General features: G+C 40.5%; 2 protein-coding genes across 5 annotated transcripts; one reads left to right on the forward strand and one right to left on the reverse strand.

Annotated features, from left to right (window-relative positions):
• The first annotated feature begins 9 nt into the window (after positions 1 to 9).
• LOC144462740 (caspase recruitment domain-containing protein 18-like) lies at positions 10 to 5,658 on the forward strand. Its single transcript, XM_078167069.1, has 4 exons — positions 10 to 138; positions 709 to 841; positions 992 to 1,028; positions 4,379 to 5,658. The coding sequence occupies exons 2-4, from the start codon at positions 725 to 727 to the stop codon at positions 4,657 to 4,659; spliced, it is 435 nt and encodes a 144-aa protein (XP_078023195.1). The 5' UTR covers positions 10 to 138; positions 709 to 724; the 3' UTR covers positions 4,660 to 5,658.
• A 1,012-nt stretch (positions 5,659 to 6,670) lies between these two features.
• On the reverse strand, positions 6,671 to 22,541 carry LOC117259544 (uncharacterized). 4 transcript variants are annotated; one of them, XM_078167058.1, is made up of 17 exons: positions 22,345 to 22,541; positions 16,183 to 16,464; positions 15,982 to 16,070; positions 15,158 to 15,334; positions 14,823 to 15,063; positions 14,547 to 14,702; positions 14,300 to 14,409; positions 12,855 to 12,962; positions 11,175 to 11,294; positions 10,972 to 11,049; positions 10,834 to 10,881; positions 9,729 to 10,339; positions 9,189 to 9,499; positions 8,623 to 8,801; positions 8,351 to 8,523; positions 8,047 to 8,261; positions 6,671 to 7,207 (listed from the first exon to the last, which is right to left on the reverse strand). In XM_078167058.1, exons 1-17 carry the CDS (start codon positions 22,349 to 22,351, stop codon positions 6,963 to 6,965), a joined length of 3,150 nt encoding a protein of 1,049 aa, XP_078023184.1. In that variant the 5' UTR covers positions 22,352 to 22,541; the 3' UTR covers positions 6,671 to 6,962. The 4 variants fall into 4 exon arrangements, with proteins under 4 accessions (XP_078023184.1, XP_078023186.1, XP_078023185.1 ...); XM_078167060.1 differs by lacking the exon at positions 22,345 to 22,541 and adding an exon at positions 19,472 to 19,485 and having other exon boundaries at positions 9,729 to 10,141; XM_078167059.1 differs by lacking the exon at positions 22,345 to 22,541 and adding an exon at positions 19,472 to 19,485 and having other exon boundaries at positions 9,729 to 10,249.
• Positions 22,542 to 22,824: the final 283 nt, after the last annotated feature.

Consider the following 22,824-nt stretch of genomic DNA (forward strand, 5'->3'; position numbering starts at 1 on the left):
CTCCCACAGAAAATACAGAACAAGGAATTATCCAGTGGATACAAAATGATCCAAAAGCCATACCCAGCAAAATCCCTGAAAATGCGTGACTATTTCACCCTCACAGCTGATAAGGACACTGCAGTAATTTACCCTGAGGTAAAGTTTGGACTGTTTTTACTTATTGATTTAATTGTTGTCCAGAAATAAATAAAATGGACTAATATGAAACTAAAGCCAGGAGATGGTTAGCTTAGCGTAGTATAAAGACTGAAAACAGGAAGAAACAGCTAGCCTGGCTCTGTCCAAAGATCACAAAATCTGACCAGCACCTTCTAAGCTAACTAACAGTCTGTATTATCTCTCGTAAAATGGCAACTTGTTAAATACACTGTGAACAATGATGGGAAATGAGATGAGTGAACAAATACTTAAGAGCTCATTTATTTACAAAATAACAATAAATAACCAAACAAACGTGGAAGTCATCAGTCATATCTGTGAAAACGAGGAGGGAGGCTCTGGTAGGTGGTGAGCTTCTGTATCATGGCCAGGCCCCGATGTGGCTCATGAGGTTAATGACGACCCTCTTCCTTGACCCGCATCTTGAAACAGAAAAACAGCCAGGAAAACAGACACACCGAGTAGTGTAACTTACCACATTTTAAAAATTGACCTCAGCACAAAGTCTAACTCTGCTCCTTTCCCTTTTATATATTTCTGTCACAGAAATTAAAGCTTATATATGAATGGTGTGGCCCAAACTTCTTCGAAGTGTTCATTGACGAACCTGACAGTAATTTCCAGCTCGGACTCACACACAGAACAAGTGGACAAGTGTGGACCTGTGCGATTCGAAAAGGTCAGTGGTGATGAAATGATATTCTGTGATGTGTGTATTTACGGCACCTGTATATCATTCTTGTTTAGCTAAAATGGCTTAAATTAAATGTCTTGTATTGTGAATGCAGAACATAAAATTTACATATTGTTTATCTGGATTATATTTCAGATCTATCAAAACACTGGTGATGTTCCGGTGATGTCTGGTAAGACATAATATATAATGAGTACTCAGTAGAAATACACATTAGGGCTGCACGATACATCGTTTAAACATTGTCATCGCAGGACGTGCAAGGTTTTCTCTTTTTTTTGAACATGTAAACTTTTGTTTTGCTTCAGAAAAGCAGCTCTGAAGCTCCGCTCGTTGCTCCGTTCCACTCGCCTCTCTCTCTCTGTCTCTCGCCTCTCTGAGCACGCAGCAGCCCCTCCCCCTCTCACGCACACGCTGCAGTCACACTGAAAACGAGCGACATGCAGGGAGGATTTATGCCTGGTACACACTACACGACTTTTCTGCCCGTTCTGAAAGTCACTGTCACATTACATGACTGTGGAGTCATAAAATCGTGCCGTGACTTGGCCGACAGACATGGTACACTGATAGAGCTGCTCTTATTTTTCATATTTTTGTTGAAAAGATGTTTACTACTTCGCTGCTGTTTTTCAAAGAGATTTTTATTTCATTGTTGGATTTGTGTGAACCACTTGGGGCTGATGCAGCTGCTCTTTTATTTGTAGATTTGTTTAAAAGATGTTTACTACTTAAAATAAAGTGTTAAATAACGTCTATTTTGTCACTTGTGTTAATTCCACTTGTGTGAATCAACCTAATTCTTTCCAAATAGAGCTACTCAAGTCATCTGGTGAGAATTCTTGTATTTTTTAACATCGCAATATACATTGCAAAAAAAAAATCGCAATGTCAGTTTTTTTCCAACATCGTGCAGCCCTAATACACATGTATAAAATATAAGGAAGACAACGAGCACTAGCCAATCAGAAAAAGAGTAGAGTGGGTCATGCCTTTGCCATTCTAGGAAAAAAAAAAGGCGTCCCAAACTAGGGCTGCAACTAACGATTATTGTCATTGTCGACTAATCTGTCGATTATTTCTTCGATTAGCCGACTAATCATTTTATCAAAAAATGTGTTAAAATGTTGAAAAATGTCAGTCTGTCTCTCCCAAACCCCAAAATTATTGTCATTTAATGTCTTGTTTCGTACTCACGCTAAAGGGTTTTAGTTCAACGAGTGTGTAAAGCTGCCAATATTTGAGCATAAGAAGCTGCAATAAGAGTATTTTGGGGTACTTTTATAGTACTTTTCTATGAAAAATGACTCAAACCGATTAGTCGACTACTAAAATAGTCACCGATTATTTTAATAGTCGATTAGTCACCGATTAGTCGACTAATCATTGCAGCATCATTGCAAATAGCATTTTTTGGGCTTTGGGAGTAATCAGCAGTGAATATTTGAAACTTGGCCTGGGGTGGAGGTGGGTGGTCATAATAATAGGCTCCAAATTTGAGATGATATCTGGCAAAGGGCTGTAAAACAGAAGTGCAGAAACAGTACACTAGCTCCACAAATGTAGGATTTGAGATTATAAGATTTAGCCTGTCTGTAACGCAGGTTAGACGCAGGACTAAAGGACCATCTCCAGAGCTGCTCTCCTGGCGAATGTTCAGTACGTCTGCCCCTTAGCACAAGCTACCACAGCAGCAGCGGCTAACATCCAATACCGAGCTGTTAAACACTCCCAACAAACTCACACCGACACTGAAATGGCTCATCTCTGTCATTAAAGCTGTTAATAATCGTTAACATTAGGGCCCGCACACATCCTGTGTTTCTTGGCCCCCTTGAATATAATGTCAATGGAGACACGTGGAAGGTGCACTCAAAAGGGATGCTGTCGCAGCACACAGGCATTCTCAAGTGTCTGTTTTTCAGGGCGTAACGGCTGCACCCTAAGATAAAAAACATTCCACCTTTGGAACCAACAACACACACCACATGATGTGATGAGGAACAACCAATCACAGCCGTTAGATAGCGCCCCTTTCTTCCCTAAATATTAGTCTATGATTGATATGGAGAAGCAGTTGTTTTTTTTGTTTTTTTTTTATCAAGGCTACCCATACAATGGAGACAACATTTTAGGCCTCAGAGACACTTAAAAAACAACGCCTGTAAGAAGATCAGCCACAAACTCTGGATTTCTGTTTATGGTCGCTTAGCAACTTCAGGTGAAGTTGTATGGAAGACAAGAATGTATTTATTTATTTTTTTTTGGTGCACTGTTATGTCGTGATAACAACTTATTATTTTGTTATCTCGACATAACAAAGATTGTTTTCCTGTGATAACTGTCAAGTCTGATGATTGACTGGTTAATGTGATCGTCTTGATTTCAGCCTACAAGAGCTGCTGTGGTCCTGCTAGATGCCTCCTGCTGCTGCTGTTATCATTAGTCACACCTCTACTGTTATTATACACATATGATTATTGTCACATACCGTAAATTTCCAAATAGTCACCCGGTGGCAAATAGCCGCCAGGCACCTAATAGCCGCCGGTGGTTTGACCCCATTTTGTGTATTAAACGCTGGTCCGTTTAAACGCTGGGGCGATTATTTCCTCATTCATTGCCTCAAGGAGGGACAGCCCTGCAGGCAGGGAGAGAGAAGCTCGTGAGGGCTGTATGTGACAATAATCATGTGTATAATAACAGTAGAAGTGTGACTAATGATAACAGCAGCAGTAGGAGGCATCTAACGAAATAATAAGTCGTTATCACAAGATAACAGTGCACAAAAAAAAAAAAAATACATGGCCGTTCTCGTCTTCCATAAAGTTGGCACAGAGTAGCCACAGGAGTAGCAAGCAGCGATCGACATCGGGGTTTCCAGGTGGTTAAAAACACTGCATGTACCCAAGCCCTTAGCCATGTGAAGCTAACAGTTAGCCCAACTGTGCCCGGTGCAGAGCTCTTGTGATAAAGACAGAGAGGGAGCAGGGCAAGGAGGAGCTGGGTGAATTAATATGCTGTGTGTAGCTCTACAATGAAACAACAATTTACCCATCTGAAATAGTAAACAAACAGAAAATAGAAAATGAATAGTGGCTGTCAATGTTGATAAAGTAGTGGACCGTCACAAATGTATGGGAAACCCTGTGATTTGTTTTTATTTATAATTTTCTTTTTGTTGTTCCTCAGAAAAAAGAAAAAAAAATTCCCAAAATTGGAAACTGAATACCCACCAGATAAATGAAAATCTGAACAATCCAATATTTAGGTCCAACCCTTTTTTTTTTTTTTTCTTTTCACACTTTTTATAAGCCACTTCTGCCACTTTACAACACATAATGTATATATTTTTTATGCCTACATTTTTATTATTCTTGTATTTTATCTTTCTTTGATTTTATATTTTAAGTATTATTTTTATTGGAATGTGTGTGTTATGGAGCAGCTGCAAAGTGAATTTCCTTCGGGATCAATAAAGTATTTCTCTATCTATTTTATCTATCTATCTTTTTCTTCTAGACAAGGAGCTTGCCAGACTGAGACATAAACTTGTGGAGAGGGTGTCCAGAGAGCTTATCAATCAGCTGCTGGATGATCTGTTGGAGGATGGTGTCTTGAATGACGGGGAGAAAGACTCGATACTACAGGAGAACAGTAATGATGCAAACAGGGCACGCCGCCTCATCGACATGATACGGAAGAAAGGACGCAAAGCCAGCAGGAAGTTGTTAACTCACCTTCAAAGCAGAGACCCTATGCTTTGTGCTGAGCTGGGGCTGCCCTCTGGCCTACCTGTTTAGTCAGGTAAGGTCTGTCTCAGCAGAGCTGGCCAATGTTAATGAGCGAGGGAGGCCTTGATCTTATTCATATTTCAGTTTAGTGCACAGTGAAATATTATCTTGAACAATTATCTGATGGCATTGATATATATTTTGGTTTACCTGCAAAGACCGAAGGAGAGAAACCCAAACTCAGCCCTGCTGCTGATACAAAGAAATGAAGAATGAAGACACTCCTAATTCATTATGCACTAAAAGTCATATCAGGTGACAGACATGATCAATGGTTGAGTTGTTAATATGTTAAATCAACTCTCAAGAACTTGATCAGCGCTGCACTGATCAGTATTTTTGTATTAAGGGTACCGTGTGTAGGAATTAGGGGGATATATTGGCAGAAATGGAATCTAATTCATAGAGTATAATCACCTGAAACTAAGAATGGTTGTGTTTTCATTGCCTGAATGAGCCATTTATATCTACATACAGAGTAGGTCCTCTTCCACAGAGTAGTCCATGTTGTTCTCCAGTCGCCCAGAACAGAGAAACCAAACACAGACTCTCGTCAGGGCCATTGTGTGTTTGCGTTGGCCACTGTAGTTCTGCTACACGCAACTAATGGTGAACACAGTGGAGCATTGAGCAGCTTAAGAGCTTGATATTAGGAGAAGGTTAAGACTAAAACATATTTAAAAAGAGAGTATAATAGTAACACAGGATTTATTTCTTGTGTGGACTGAAACTGTGTCTGCTGATAATGTGTAAATGTAGATGATAAACAAAATCATATTATTTACATGAACAAAAAGGGAGGGCACTGTTTTTTTTTTTTTTTTTGTTAAGGTCAGTTTTTGGAAGCTCCTTGGATATTTACTGATGGGTCATTAAGTTTTGTCTTTACTAGGTGTGGAAAAATGTCTGTGAATGAAAAGATAATTTATGTTGTTTCTGGCATTTGTATGAATCTTACCTGCAAGGTGAAGGAAAATAAAGTGGCTGCTAGTTTGTGCTTCAACTCTACTATCCTTGTGTCAACATGCTGACTGTGTTGTTGTCTCTCACTGATACAGCCCAGAGTAAGCACACATGGTTTTGCTTAAGTTACCAGATTTCTAACTTGCAGACACTTGTTTGCATCATTTCACATGTGTGTGTGAACTCTTGGTTGGTTTGCCCCCTCTTGCATCTTTACATTGACTCTCTATGTGCACCTCCTGAAAAAGTTGCCTCTTGATTAAGTCTGAACGCTTTCTCACAAAGATGGGTTCATGCTTCTGCTCAAGGGTGATAACTTTGGCCTAAGAATAATGGCAAGAAAAACAATAATAGTATATTGTAAAAATGATAAATGTAATGTAACAGTTTCCGAGCGCACCAGAACAGTGCTCCACCACTTTATTTCCTCAAGTGAGGAAATAGAATATTTGCAGTTTGCATAATCCAGTTGAAATGTATTTACATTTTTTTAAGGGCTTAAAAATCTAATCATCTGTAAAGTGTTTGTCATCCAGGGAGATGATAAAAACAAGCGGAATGGTGAAAGTTGTCATATTGACATTTAAGGTGTGTTAACATTCCACCTTAAACGTTGCCGGTACTACTGGTAGCCTCTGAGCTGCACAGTGAATTGTATTATTTTTTTCTCAGTCTGAAGCTAACTAACTGTTAACTAGTAAAGATGAAAAGGCAGCAAAACATATTTTAATTTTTTCGAACTGCTTAAATACTAAATTCACCCAATATGCATCTGGCCGATAAAAAATATGCTTGGCCAGTGGATTTTTTTCATCTACCAGTCAACTTGGCCGGTGAGTCAAAAAGCAATGTGCTTACATATATTTTTACATCTATGCAAATACATATACTATTTTTGTAAATCATATATTGAATAAATAATCAAATACAGAGACAGTTATTTAAAAATATGTTAAGGAGTAGTTACATTTATACCATCTTACAGTTACAACTGGCCCTTTGAGGGCAACCATAATGCTGATGTGGCCTTCAGTGAAAATGACTTTGACACCCCTGGTTTAGGTTGAAACAATCCATTTATTTCGGTTCAGTTCTACACTTAATTTAACTCTCAACGAGTTGTACCGAATGTAAACATGGTAAATTTTGTAAACATTATAAAATGCCTGTTTGAAATCATAGTTAAAACTTTGACAAACATTGTAAAACTCTGCACAGCAACAGTTTATTTGGTGGAACAGTATTCCAGTATTAAGTTCTTTGTGTCACATGTGACAGTGGAACAGTAGCAAGAACAACATAAATGCATAGACACATGTTGTAGGTGAACTATTGCTTTCAGAGACTGTTCACGCAACACCAAAAGTAGGGGCCTGCAGAATGCCCTCCTCCATGTATTTGCTGAAGTCCTCATAATCACTATGTATGGGCAAGCGGAGGATTATGAGGCAGGTGTTGGCCTCTGGAAACACTCTGTTGGCTTCGTGGATGAAGTGAATTTGTGGACGGTGTGGAAATCCGAGTGGAGGCACTGTTGAGGCTCCAGAGGTAAACTCCAGTACCTTCTCAAGTGTGATTGCACTGCATTCTCCTTCTGTAAGACAGAAAGTGGTGAAAAATGTATGGTATATACATAACCTTGTATAGGTATGAATGACAAAAACAGCAGTATAAATGTCAAGAGTACAATCTGGAAATTGTTTCACAAGTATTTGAAAAAATAAAACAAATTTAAGTAGTTCTTGTTAGTACTTGTTTCAGTCTATCTAAACAGCTAACAGTATGTAATGCCTTTCACTCCTTGATGCAGCTGAAAAAACAGTCCCTGAGGGTTAACCCTTATGAGTCTTGGGCTATTTTGGCCGTTTTAAATTATTTTTGATTTTGCCTTTATACACCACATTAAAAAAAACATGTTTGATCACATAGCTGAGGTTGTGCTGAAAAAAAAAGATATCAAACACTGACATGACAGACAATTACTGACATACTATATTAACATACTAGACCCCAAAACACTCAAAAACACAAAACACTTCAACCTTATATGATCATATCTCCGTTTTTACTTGGTCTATCAACATCCAACAAAAACTGGCATGGAGTTTCCATATTGCACTTTTGATGGAAGTTGACGGTAGTGCTCCATGTGGATTGGTTTTTGAAGAGACTAGACTCCCAAGGGTTAAAGACATTTTCATCTTTCCAGTGCAATATTGTGAAAATGTAATTTGGTGCAATGTCAGCTACTTTTACCAGTTGGATGTCTCCATCAACTTTAACAGAAGAAAAACCACTTTACATCCATCTTCTACAAATTTACATATGGTAGTAGAGAGGTAATACCTGGACTGATGTGCAGTGCCATTCATAAATAAAAGATATAAACTGAAAGTGAAAGTGAAGTTATAACTAATGCCATAAATAGTATACCTTCGATATCAATGAGCCAGTCACGCCAATAGCATATTGTGCTGTTTTCTTTGGCTCTTTTGTTGCTGCCCTGCACAGAGTAGTCAATTCCAAATAGAGAGAAGAGGTCCTTCGCCTGCAGTGGCCTCTCCTCACTGACGAACATGCTGCGGAACACTGCTGGATTCTCTCTAAGCTCCTCCAGTAATCCTAGGGTTCTAAACCCCTCGACAAACCTGTAAAACATGTTACATCATTTGTGACTTTTCCCGGGCTAATCACAGTCTCATTAATCTGACCAAAGAAAGGATAGGAAAATGCTTACTGGTCCAGGGCAGTCTGCATCCTTCCGTTGACAAAAAAGTCTGCAGCAGACTGGACAAGGGAGTCCTTCTCTTTCAGGTTGGAGACATGTCTCAAGGCACCTATAATGCTGAGACTGTCTGCTCCCTCTGCAATGGCACTGTTTGCCTCTTGGACCGTTGTCGCTTCCTGTATCTAAAAAGAGTTTATTTCTCATTAGAAATTTAATAGAAAGCAACTTGAGGGCTGTGTCACATAAACTGTAAAATCAATGTATAATACGCTCCTGCTTACTTTGATTAACTGTTGCCTGAAGGTATGGTCACAAACTTCATCTACACTGGCGAGGGATGTTGGTATCCCACAGATCTGCTGGAAAAGCCTTTCAGAGAAGAAATGTGGTCCAACTCCTCCATGAACGACACACACAGCTATCATTTTTGCCACCCATGTGTATAGATTAGTCTGTAAAGCTAAAATGAAAGAAAAAGCTGTAAATTGTTGTTCTGTTCTTAAAAATGTAATGCCTTAAAAATTTAATGTCTTAAAAATATAATGACTGACATTAGTGCTACAACAGATGATAATAAATTGTTATAGCACATTTCAAAACATGTAAAAGGTGTTTCAGTCAATTTAAAACATGAATCAATGAAGAATCCACACTTCAAGGCAAAAATAATTATTAAACAAAAATAACAGATACAAGTAAGGTGATACCCAGACAATGATAACACAAGATAATACCTGGCAAATCAGGCAGGAGAAAGAGTTCAGGGAGAGCATTTCTTAAAAATTAGTTTCCATGTATAAACTTGCAAGGACCCAAAGGACAATCATGAGAATGTGGGTTTACTTACCTTGAGTATCAAGAGATAACTGCCGATCTTTCTCGTGGCCCTCAAAGATGTTTGACTGGTGGATGGCCCTCATCAGCAGCCTTAGGTACTCTCTTGTTGGCCCACCTTCGTCAACTGCCCCTTCACCATTGCCATCTTCATCCACAAACACAACGTCCAATTTTGCTTCAGGGTTGAAGTTCCTACGTTTGAATGCTCGCAGGCTACACAGCAAGACATTATTCCTGCATACATTTATTTGGTTGCTGGTTGGACAGAAGCTTTCATCAACTTTGCTGACCAGTTTTTTCAGTATGTTCTGAAGATCAGTCCTGCAACCAAAAAAGTTAATGCATTTAATCATATGCCAAATGTACCACATTTTATAACAGTTCTAATTTTTGGGCTCACATGATTAAATGCAACAGGACATACACATCACACTGGCTATATATATTTACTTTGGGTTAGAGTGAGTCCTTTGTGTGATTTAGATTAAGAGAAATGTACACTCAGACAAACAAAACAATATAAAGGCAGGGTTAATGAGAAGAAACATACTCATCCACAGGTTCTCCCAGTTGATGTTGTGATACAGGTGACAGACTTTGTGAAACTGGCTCCTCTTGTTCATCAACAATAATGTCTAGATCCTGGGCAGATGAAGGAGTGAGTGGTCCATCTTCAAGAATTTGGATTTCTGTTGTGTATGAGAACAGGTTGAGTGGTGGCTGGGTGGAGGGCACAGAGAGTGGTGGCTGGGAGGAGGGCAGAGACAGCAGTGGCAGGGTGGAGGGCACAGAGAGTGGTGGCTGGGAGGAGGGCAGAGACAGCAGTGGCTGGGTGGAGGGCAGAGACAGCAGTGGCTGGGTGGAGGGCACAGAGAGTGGTGGCTGGGAGGAGGGCACAGACAGCAGTGGCTGGGTGGAGGGCAGAGACAGCAGTGGCAGGGTGGAGGGCACAGAGAGTGGTGGCTGGGAGGAGGGCACAGACAGCAGTGGCTGGGTGGAGGGCAGAGACAGCAGTGGCAGGGTGGAGGGCAGAGACAGCAGTGGCAGGGTGGAGGGCACAGAGAGTGGAGGCTGGGTGGAGGGCACAGACAGCAGTGGCTGATCAGGAGATGCATGGTGTAGGGCATAAGCTCCATCATTTTGCTGACCTGAGATAATTTCCTTATTTGAAGACAAACATGCACAATAGATGCGCTCGCATGAACCAAACACAGATTCCATTTGAGACAGGACGTAAGATATGCAAATACATTTCCATTTACCTGTACATCCTGATTTGAAAGCCAAAGTACATATAGAGTTGGGGATGCTTTTAGGTCATGATCCATTACTGACCCAGAGGAATTGCTCTCAATTGTTCTTGATGATATGGCTTCCTGCACCTTAAAGATTTCACTGGCCATTTCATGTTGACCAACAAAGTCAAACAAAAAACTAATATACCAGACAGGTGTTACAACCCTCAGAACCACTGAGAAGACCCTTCATATTTTGTGAAACTGAACACCCCACCTGAATTGTCACAGACAAGCAGAATTTCCTCATGTTGACATATTTAAATTTTAATGATACCCCATCTGAGGGTTCCTCTCACGCAGCCATTCGCTGACGTCTTGTTGATAACTAAAACAAGCTAACACACTACAAAAACAAACCTTTTGACGTTTTTCCTCAAAGGCCTGATAAGCCAGTTTCTTCATCTCCTGTGTAAAAAAAGAACATATAAAAAACAAGTGTTTATGCTTTTTGTATGAGCATGTAAATCATAAACAAAAACACTTTGAGAATTTTACCTTTTCCTGGTCCTCCAACAAGGTTTCATTACATTCTTGGTCTTGCTGGGCACGTATTGCTCGCCATTCTTGAAGAGCCTAAATCATCCAAAATGACATTCCTCATGAATCACCATAAAATAGTACAGACACACAGACACACATTAATAAAATAAATAAACAAAGAATAAAATTCTAAGATATAAATTGTCAGAATTATTGACCTGATCTGAAACTACATTTTGAGCTTGGGTACTCTCAGCCACAAGGATGGTCCCATCTTGTACTGGGGCAGTTGAGTGGTGGGAATGAACTCTGGGATATGGCAGAGGATGTGGGTGTTGCTTCAGGAAGAGAAATAAAAACACACAGCAGTAATATCTTTCAAAATAATCAAGAAAAACGGCTTGCCATATGCTCTGACATGGTGGTATGGCTTGATGAGCAAATCGCTCCTGCTCTCCACTTGCCGTAGCGGTATGGCAAGCCATTTTAACATTTAATCGCTAAGTTTGACTATCCGGAATTACCATTATAGATATCAACAACATCATTTTGACTAGTCGTAATGTCATTGTGACTAGTATTAATTTTAATTGAAGATATCTATAACGTCATTCTGACTAGTCAAAACTACAGTTACAGATATCTGTAATTAGATTTTGACTGGTCAAAACTCTAATTACAGATATCTGTAATTCAGTTTTGACTAGTAAGATTCAAACTACTTTTGCCATTCATGTGTATGGGGTTTCTCATTATAGATATCTCCAATGTAGTTGTGGATATCTGCAATTCTTATTGCGGATATCTGCAACTGAATTGGAGATATCTACAATTCAGTTGCAGATATCTACAACGTCATTTTGACTAGTCACAATTCAAGTTCAAGATATCTACAACGTAATTCTGACTATCTGAAACTTAATTCAAGATATCTAGAAAGGACCATGTAGATATCTTCAATTGATGATAATTAAAGATATCTTGAACTTGAATTATGACTAGTCAAAATTAAATTGTAGATATCTCAAACTGGAATTACAGATATCCACAATTCAGTTGCAGATATCACTCTCATTAGTTCCTCATTCGTTCCTCAATCGTTCCTCATTAGTTCCTCAGTAACTACTCCTCTGAAATTTGATCAGGAGTTACTGAAGAACTGACCATTAACTAATAGTTAGTTCCTCATTCATTCCAAATTTGTTTCATAGTAACTACTTTAAATTTTGTGCACCTCAAACAACTGTACTGCGAACAACAGTGTGATCAGTATACAGGACTTTACACGCAGCCCCCGTGATAAATTCTTTAAGCTTAGCCTACCTAAAATGTGACACACTATCATATTTATTTCTAAGGCATCATCGGACAGATTAACATGGATGGTCATATTAATGTGTATGTGGTCTGAAAATAATGAACAAAACTCTTCTCAAGAATCCTGCTGTCTGTGAATTTTTGTTAAGGAACTAATTGTAAAGATGATGATGAAGTAACGAAAGACTACTCATTATGTGTCACTTTACTTTAGGATATAAAAAGGTTAACTAATGGACAGGTTATTGAGTAATGATTCTGTACTGATGAAGTAACTAGTTCACTAATCATTAAGTCGTGATTAACCCCTCTATGAAATTTGATCATGAGTTAATGAAGAACTGACCATTAACTAATAGTTAGTTCATCATTCGTTCCTCATTAGTTCTTCAGTAACTACTCTAATTTTATGTAGCTTAGTTCCACAGTAACTATTCATGCGTTCCTTATTAGTTCCTCAATCATTCCTCATTAGTCCCTCAGTAACTACTCATTAGTTCCTCATTAGTGCCTCAATCGTTCGCATTAGTTCCTCAATCGTTCCTCATTAGTTCCTCAGTACCTACACTAATTTTGTGTACCTTATTGTCAAGTGGGAAGAAGTAGAAGCGCTTTATCAGAGTGCATCTGTCTTTGGTCGGCATCTGTCTTTTAGTTCGAGGGGAGAACTTTTCAAAGCGTTGCATGACCTGTGTGGATGAAACAAACGGTGTGTGAAATTAAGCAAGGCTGAACCCAGTTCAGACCAAAGACTTGCAACAAGATGAGTTACAACCTTGCAGCTACTTGCAGCGGTCTGCAATGCCAGTTTAGACCAACTCCACCAGACGAGACGGTGTACTGTCTCCATAGCAATAACTGCATGTGCTTCTGTTCTAACTTCAGGCTTTTCAGGGTTTTTTTTTATTTATTTGTAACTTGCTAAAATATTAATGAGAGTAGTGACAGTGAGATATTTGCTACAGTTGCATTTTTAGTAATGGAACAGGAAAACATTACCGACCTGAGGTTCAGCTAGACTGTACTCACTGTGGCCTTAATACGCCACAATGACCTAAATAACCAGCTCTGATTATTTAGTCAAAAAGTATGTATGTGTGTGACATGTACAAATACAGGGAGCAGCAGCAACCCACTGTCCAACACTGGCACACTGTGAGGATGCAGACCGACAGCTATGCTAACAGCCCCAGGGATGTAAATGAGAGAGACTCAGGATTAGCAGGGATGGAGAGCTGCTGCCACAGCAAGCGAGCACGCCGTCTGCCAAGTCAGAGTCAAACTGAGACCCTGTTTAGACGACAACGGTTTCTCTAAAAATGGAAAAGTCTGTCCTTTGCGTTTTAAAAAACTTCTGCGTTTATATGAGGACGTTATTGAAACGATCCCTGTTCACACAGAGCTGCAAAATCTATTGGAAACGCTGTAGTATGCACGCCAGGCCAATGGGTGGCAGTGTAAATTTGCAAAGCAACACCATAACATGACGCCATGCGCCTGCGCTGAAGCGCCTTCCTCTACAACACGGTGATTACAAACCACAACAAAGAAGACACAATGGCGAAAGCATGCACAGATAACTGTCCGGATGGACAACGAGGTGGAGTTGCTACAGTAACAGATCTACACTTCCCTTCAAATCAACAGGGTGAGCAGCACAAACAGAGCTCGGCATTGTTGTTGTGACGGTCGACTTTCTTGTTTGACTTTCTTCTTGACAACAGAGACGCTGCCGTTTCCAAAAAATTGCACTCTGGAACCCGTTTTCAAAACGTTGCATTTTCAGACACCAAAAACTCCGCTGTCGTGTAAACGATCGGCCAAAACGCAGCTAAAGTTTACTGTTTTCAGTTGAAATCGTTGTCGTATAAACGGGGCCTGAGACCAGCCAGTTCACATCGCTGCAACTTTCCTTTGCAATGTACGAAAACAATTTTGTCTTGTCGTGAATCTTTGGTCTGAACTGGGCTTAATGAAACAAGAGCATCATCATCACTACTCAAAACTGGTAATACTTTTCACTTACTCTTCTGAAGAGTTCCTCAATGTCATCCTTATGCACGAAGGTGTTAAATACCTCAACAATATACTGGATGAGAAAAGACCCCAGATCTCTTTGTCTATATGAGACAGTATCTGGAGGGAAAACATACCCGAACAGAAAATATATTTGTTGTTACATAAACATCCTTTGCTATTTTTCATGGAGATTATTAATCTTCATTGTGTTGTGAGGTGCAGAATAAGATATCACAATATTTGAGTTAACTGACCAGGAGTGCAGGAAAGAAGAGCAGTAAAGTCTTTTTCTTTGTGTACACATTTCACTGTATCAGCCTCTAAGTTGTCTTCATCAGCAGGCGGGGGCACATTTGACTGTGACGCATCATCACTGACCACATCTCTAACAAATGCTGATCCTTCCTCCTCTGAAACACATGAAGCATACTTTAAAACAGTGTACGAGACCTTGCTCACATAAAGACAAACAAGACTTCAGCAGACTCCTAAAATAATGTCTATAGATGTTTGTAATAGTTTGGGGTCACCTCCTCTGCACGCCTGGATGATGATGATCTTGGGTTTGTCCAGCAGCGCTGGACATTTCTCTGAGCCCAAGTGTTTGTAAATGTTGTCGATGAGGAACTCATCTGGTTTCTCATCACCCTTTTTCCAGTCGACACCGAGGACTTTTCCCAGTTTCCCATGAGACATGATGACCACTATCACACTATCTGTCTCTTTGAGTTTCGGATGTTTAGAGAACTTAAGTATAGCATCATCAATCGCCTGTGAGAACACAAAAAGTCAGACATCCGTTACTATACCACAAAATCAACCAGGGAAAAAAAAATAAAGGCTATATATATATTTTATGCGGTACCTTTCCTGTGAGGTTTGTGTATTTCACCACCTCATATTTCAAAGCCGTGAGCAGTTTCTCCATGTTCTCCTCGTCCTTGTCAGCTCCATTTCTGTTCATCTTCTCATCAGTAAACTTTATATTAGTGATCAGCAGGGCCACACGGTTCTTAATGGATTTTTTGTCCACAGGGTAAACCTGAGAAACAAATTTAAAGGAAGCAAGTATTACAAAAACACACCATGTGTCTGACAATATATTGTAGACTTTAATGTTTCTCCACTTGTCTATCCAAGAGAGGTTAAATCCATCATTTAAAGCAATACTTCACCCACAAAATGACCATTTGTAAATTAGTTGTGCCATGTTACTGTTGAATTTGCAAAAAAAACTTTTTTTCTTCGCATACCTTCACGGAAAACAGCAAACATATTGATTTATTTATTGACTGGGGACCACTTTTATCAACTATATCAAAGCATCCATTTATCTGGTTGTGTGAAGTGTCCTTGGGTGACTTATTATTATAATTATTATAAATATGCACATATTTGAGAAGTTTTGAGCATATGACTAGATAAAAAAAGACTTGGATTATGCAGCATGACTTGTGTGAGAATTTGTAACCAAATGTGTTTTTAATAGTTTTGATGCTGTTAAACATGGTGCCCAATCAGTTCATAAATATGCTGGCTGTTTTCAATGAAGGCATGCTAGGCTAAGTTTTCTTCACAAAGTCAAGGTAACAGGGCATGATTAATTAATATACAAATGGTGATTTTGTGGGTTAAGTATTCCTTTGAGGCCATGTGAGATATTTGATGTGATTTTTTTGAATGACTGACACTGTTATCTTTCACTTTGTCCATCCAGAATGACTCAGTGGCAGGGTTGAGGGTGATCGACCATTCCTGCTCACTCGGTCGCACTGCAGCTGGGGATAGCAAAACATTTCTGTTCAAAACAATGTACTTCTTTTGTGATTGTGACTGTGTTAAAGTATAATACAAGTCTGAATCAAAATAGGTTGAAATATTTCAGCTCACCGGGCTGAGCAGGTTGAACACAGGACAGACCCAGCTCAGAGTACAGTGTTGAATCTCTGCTGTGAATGTGAGCAATCAGCTTCCTGCTGGCTTCGTCTCCTTTCTTCTTCACTGTGTCGATAAGAGTGCGTGCCTTGTCTGCTGTGGTGTTGTTCTCCTCAACTATTGAATCTTTCTCGCCATGATTCAAGACGCCATCGTCTAAAAGGTCGTCCAGGAACTGCATAATCAGTACGTTGGACACTTTGTCCACAAATTTTCTCCTCACTCTGCCGAGCTCACCTGGAAGAGGGAATATGAAGTAACATTGATATAAACTGGCTGGACAAAATAATACAGACATCTGCAAGTACAAGGCAATACAGTTCAACGCATCACAAACTACATCCTTCAAAATTATCAAGTTGGATCAACACCTTTAAAACCAGTTTTAACAAAAATATTACACCGTTCATGGTAGGATTTATTGCAGGATGTTGTATTAACTGTGTGTTTTGTTTTTGTTTTTGTTTTTTTGGGTCCTGGTTCAATTTGGTGGGATTCACACATGACTCTCACGTGAGTCCCGCGGGGATCACGTGTCTTGCAGTGGAGGAGTAATTGTGTTATTCAGGAGAAGCTGCAATGTACCCAAACAACCACCAGGTGGCATGTGTGAGCAGGAGGACGCCGCCATAACCATACAGCAGGGAGCAGCGATAAAAAAAAACAAAAAAAACTGCAGTCAAGTCGGACAGTTTCCAGTAGCTTTCAAAGCAGAATACAGTATTAGGAAGTCACAGAAACATTTACATCCTGATAGATCTGATCTGAATCAGTTTCTGTTGTAACAATGGTCTGTATGATAGATGATAACCTATTTAATTGACAGTAGCTTGTGAAAATCAAAACAGCATTTATTCTGTAATGTCCAATAGGCTATTATTAAATTATTTTACATAGAAACTCAACGGATAACAGGCGGACCACTACCGTCCTGATGACTGATACTGTCGATAGGCATCGATAACAAAGACTTATTATTACTGATGTTGGATGAATGATTTTATTATTTTTATGATTTTATTATTGAGTTATTACTGAAATACTGCACCGTATAGGGCACCGCTCCGTTGGGTGATATCGGCGCGGAGAGTGCAGACCTGCTCGCCTGGATTTTGCATCCACGGTCATTATTATGTGTATAGGCAAACAAACCACAACAACCATTATTCATTGTATTATTATACTTGTGGGAAGTTGTGGTTTATTACGTTTGCCATTAAGATACGACTTTATTCTCAACATTTCGAGTTTAATCACGAAATTTTGAGTTTATTCTTGAAATAGGAACTTAATTTTTTTCCTCCTCATTTTTTTTCTCTTCGTGTGGCCCTAATACTGTACGCTGTCGTAGTATTTGGATCAGAATATTTCCACCGATTCAGAGTTAATAATAATAATAATAATAATAAAATAACTAGCCTATAGCACTAATTTGTGTAGAAATTCATATTTTAATTAAAGGGTTCTCTCATTTGAGTTTAGTCTTCAGCATTCTGTTGGCAGCAGTTTTTGCGCATTTTGTCATGTTATTAATTCAAGACACTTTGGCAGCGCTCCGAAAGGCATGTTTAGTGCAGCATTTTTCAATATTGCTATGTCAGCTTAGTTAGAAGCTTAAGTTTAAAAAAAACAAAACAAGCTTTTATAAACTAATTACACAATTGTAAACAATCTCACAAATTACATTTTTGCCTCCCAGTTATTCCTCTGTCCATACTGTTTGTGTAGCGCACTTCACACATTACATTCTTTCAGCACATTCACACGTCATCAGCGCGGTCAGCCGAAATGGGCTCTTTGCAACCCATTCAGAAAGTTGAACTGCTGTGAAAGAAGGGGGCAGGGCTCGCCTTTAGTCTGACAATTTACAGAAGGCAAAGAAACCTGACTGTCTCACCAAGGAACGCTATATAGGCTAACTAGGATTACAGTGCCCCTCCAAGCTCCGCAACAGTCTGCCAGACCATCATATGTAACTTCATTGTTTATGCTGCCCTTGTGCTCAGAAGCACACAAAAAATGTATTTTTGAGTAATTTCCGAGAAGTTATGATAAAGTAAAAAAATATATTACAGACTATAGAATAGGACTGACAACCTCTCCAATGTCTCATGTCAATTAATTAACACTATTTGTAGGCTTTTTATAATGCCTTTTTTTGCTGCTGCTGCGCTGCTGCTGCGCCATGTCTCCAGTTGAAAGTGGTGATTTGCTAAATACATTCTACAATAATAAATTAGCGTGAATCCCACTCCGTGAGAGTGAGGTGTCCATTTTAACCAGTACCCACTGTAAACACATGTTCAAATAAACACAAGAAGTTTGTGCTCTAATTAAAAAAAAAAAAAAAAAAGGGATCAGCGCTCAGTGAATAATCCTCCTAAGCCCTACGATAAGCTATTATGGCAAGGCTTAACTATACAGACCCGTGAGCAGTGATAACTAACATGTCTTTGGGGTCATCGGGTGGGAACCTCCTTTCACCGGTGTTTCGTCTAGTTAGTCCCACGACACCTCCAGGAGGCTAGACAGTGATCTCTGGCGTCCCAGAGACACTCCCCTAATGCCAGGTCTCACTGCTCCCCACACTAACCGAACAACCTCCTTTACCTTACCTATACTACCACAGAGGAGGTAGACCCAGGGAAGGAAGCCTTGTTAGGCTATCACACTCCCCCGCCGGGTTAGGCTGTACAGTCTACCTCCCCAGGACGAGCCCTCACAACAATGACACCTCCAGGAGGCTGGACAGTGATCTCAGCCCAAACAGCACTGCCAACTTCAACCAAGCCCAGGCTCCGTTTATGCGAGCTCCAGGCAGAAGCAATGCTGATACTACCTTTACTAGCACATTCACCATACTCTATTTGACACGCTACATAGCATAACTACAATGTAAGCTAAAGTTAAAGGAGATAAATGAACTCACAGGATCAGCAAACACACTCACTTTGCAGCATGGTCTCAAACAAAATGGATTCAAATAGGCCACTCCCACACTTAAATAACCTTCCTCTTCCTGGATTTCCTTCTTACTTACACATGGCTTTCTCAGCCCAAACAGCACTGCCATCTTCAACCAAACCCAGGCTCCATACATGCGAGCTCCAGGCAGAAGCAATGCTGATACTAGCTTTCCTGTCACATTCACCATACTCTATTTCACACACTACATAGCATAACTACAATATAAGCTAAAGTTAAAGGAGCTAACTGGACTTACAGGATCAGCAAGCACACTCACCTTGCCGCATGGCCTCAAACAAAATGGATTCCAATAGGCCACTCCCACACTTAAATACTTCCTCTTCCTGGATTTCTCCTGACAGGAAGTGGATCTCTCCACCTGATCTCAAGGAGTTATGTGCCCTGCTTAGTAGTTCCCCCTGCTGGCCCCCAGCTGACATTATTTCTTCTGTAGTAGATAAACTGGCTGCATTTAATTGCTTCATCTGACATTTCCCTCACTGTCTTCCTCAAATTCTGTCCCCGCACTCCGAGTTCCCCCAGGAGTGAGACAGTTGATCTTGCTATGAATCCCCTACACCCCACTTCCACTGGACAAATCCTAGTCTTCCATCCTCGCTGCTCAGCTTCTGCTCCTAAGTCTGCATATCTAAGCTTTTTTCTTTCATAGGCTTCTTCCACTGAGTCTTCCCAAGGAACTGTCAGCTCAATGAAATAAACTATCTGTTGACTCACTGACCACAACACTAAGTCAGGCCTCTGCCTGGTACAGACTATTTCCTGAGGAACAACAAGCTTTCCCCCTAAATCTACTTGCATTTCCCAATCACAAGCACCTTCTAGGCGGCCACACCCTTGCCTCCTCACTAACTTATCCCTTCTGTATTTCTCTCCCTCACGGACAAACTGAATTACTAAGCCCCTATCCTTAACACCTTCTGAATTCACCTGTCTTCGTTTCCCTTTGATGCCTGCAGCTAAACATTTCAACACCTGATTATGTCGCCATGTATATCGGCCTTGTGACAAGCCAACTTTACAGCCTGACAAAATATGCTTTAAAGTTGCGGTACGTGAACACAATGGGCATGATGGGTCCTCATTTACCCACAGTTTTAGGTTCTGGGGGGTTGGTAACACATCGTATGTAGCCCCTACCAGGAATCTAATACGATTCTCCTCCATACTCCACAGGTCCCTCCAACTAAGCTTCCTCTTCTCTACACTTTCCCAATTCAACCACTGTCCCTGTTTAGCCTGGGCCACTACCTTTGCGCCCCTTACTATCTCTTCCTGTCTGCGTATCTGTTCTACAACCAGCTTTCTTTTATCTTTGAGGCCTGCTGTATTCCATACCGGTTTACCTGAGCCAAGCCCCAGGCCTCCCCGGCCAAACTGAACATTACCTACAATCTCTGCATGTCTAAGAGCTGCCTCTGCCTCCTGAACTGCCGATCTTGGGTTCCACTTCCTCCCCTTGGTTGGATTTGGAACCACACTCCTAACTACCACGTCCTTACTCCCAGATAACAAGAGCTCTGTCCTGACCTTGGTACATTTAAATTCCTCTGTTAAACTAGATACTGGCAGCTGAAGTATCCCTTTTCCATACAATGCAACACTACTTAGGCACCTAGGAGCGCCCAACCACTTCCTAATGTAGGAGCTAACCGACCTTTCAATTCTCTCCACAACAGATATTGGAATTTCATAAACTGACAATGGCCACATTAACCTAGGATATAGCCCAAATTGCAAACACCACAACTTCAACTTTCCTGGAAGTTCTGATTTATCTATTCTATCCAATCCTTCAGCCACATCTTTTCTAAATTTCACCACCTGTTCCTTATCATTCAACTCTACATTGTAGCACCTACCTTTTCCCTAATTGTTGGGATGTCCTCATCATCTATGACAAACTTCCTATCACTTAACTTCCCTCTACATATCGAGATGCTTCTAGATTTACTAGGCTTGATTTTCATGCTGGCCCACTTGAGGTTCTTATTTACCTTCTCTAGTAGCCTCTTTGTACATGGCATTGTTGTGGTCACCAGTGTCATGTCATCCATGTAAGCCCTAACTGGTGGAAGATGCAACCCATTCTGCCGTCTCTCCCCACCTACCACCCACTTAGAAGCCCTGATGATTACTTCCATTGCCATAGTAAATGCTAATGGAGAAATTGTACACCCTGCCATGATGCCTATTTCTAGCCTCTGCCAACCTGTTGTGAAACCTGCTGTACTTAGACACAACCTAATATCCTGAAAATATGCTTTCACTAAGTTAACAACTACCTGTGGCACTCTGAAGTAGTCAAACGCACTCCAAATGAGGCTGTGCGGTACTGAACCAAACGCATTTGCAAGATCTAAAAATATTACATGTAGGTCCCTTTTGTTAATCTTCGCTGCCTGAATCTGGTGCCAGATCATGCTAGTATGCTCTAAACACCCTGAAAAACCTGGTATTCCTGCCTTCTGCACCATGGTATCTATTAAGCTATTCCTTTCTAAGTAGCTAGCTAGTCTCTGCGCTACTACACTAAAGAAAATCTTCCCCTCCACATTCAAGAGAGAAATCATCCGGAACTGGCTAAGGTCCACAGACTCCTTCTCCTTAGGAATGAGGACACCCCCTGCCCTACGCCATGCTCTTGGTATAATTTGTTTTTCCCAAACTATTCTTAGCTGTTTCCACAAAAATTTAAGGGTATCAGGCGCACTTTTATAAACCCGGTAGGGGACTCCATTAGGCCCTGGGGCCGAAGAAGCCTTTGCACGCCTGACCACCTCCTGAACTTCCTTCCACCTAGGTGGCCTGACATCCATCTCATGCTCTATCCCTCCTAATGGAGGGATATCAGGTGGGAAACCTACTATCCTATTCTTCTCCAAATCTGAATACGTGTTTCTCAAATATTCTTCAACCTCTAACCTTTCTGCTTTAAGCTGCCCTCCCTTTTCCTGGCTGAACAATCCTTTAACAAACTTAAAAGGGTCCCTGAAAAAGCAATGCGTAGCCTACGAATGATGCATGTGTGGGTTAATTAGCCTATTAAATGATGATCCATTAAGCATGAACTAATCATAAACTCACATTGTCTTTCTTACCATGAAGGGCTTTTAGACTGTGAACTCTTACCTGCCATTTCCCAAATCTGTTTAAACCGAAGTCTGAAAAAATTACTCAGGAAAACAGCTTCCAGCGGCAGCCTGTGCGCAGGGACGGGTTCTAGTGATGTGTCGGTCGCGAACGAAACGGCACATAGAGCCGGCTCTTTGAAGTTAACAACGGGAGCCGGCTCCCTTTGGTTTTATTTTTTTCTGTTCAAGCTGCCTGTGATGGTCAATATGTGTGGTGTCCTCTGTGTGTCCTGGTGAGCAGATGAGGGAGGGGCGAGGGTTACAGGCACACACAGCACAGTGAGCACATGAACAGGAGCGAGGGACACAGAGAGAGAAAGAGAGCAGGTGCTACAGAGAGAGACAACAAGCTGGAAAGGTAAAAAAGTTGAGAAAATGAATACAGCAGGAAAAGCAGTAAAATTTGGAATCATTTCAATTACACTGACAATACAAGGGCAGAGTGTAGAGTCTGCAAGATAAAAATCTCATATCCAAA

This window comes from Epinephelus lanceolatus, chromosome 4, assembly GCF_041903045.1.
Source record: "Epinephelus lanceolatus isolate andai-2023 chromosome 4, ASM4190304v1, whole genome shotgun sequence".
Lineage (NCBI taxonomy): Eukaryota > Metazoa > Chordata > Actinopteri > Perciformes > Serranidae > Epinephelus > Epinephelus lanceolatus.

Bases quoted from the DNA above. Each gene is read 5' to 3' on its own strand.
- LOC117259544 (XM_078167057.1), bottom strand. The intron at 12,963-14,299 runs GTAAGTGAAAAG...TCATCCACACAG, and splicing joins TTGAGGAACTCTTCAGAAGA to GTCATGCAACGCTTTGAAAA. The intron at 8,524-8,622 runs GTAAGCAGGAGC...AACTCTTTTTAG, and splicing joins TCAGGCAACAGTTAATCAAA to ATACAGGAAGCGACAACGGT.
- LOC144462740 (XM_078167069.1), top strand. From the start codon at position 725: ATGAATGGTGTGGCCCAAACTTCTTCGAAGTGTTCATTGACGAACCTG. The intron at 842-991 runs GTCAGTGGTGAT...ATTATATTTCAG, and splicing joins GACCTGTGCGATTCGAAAAG to ATCTATCAAAACACTGGTGA. The intron at 1,029-4,378 runs GTAAGACATAAT...TTTTTCTTCTAG, and splicing joins TGATGTTCCGGTGATGTCTG to ACAAGGAGCTTGCCAGACTG.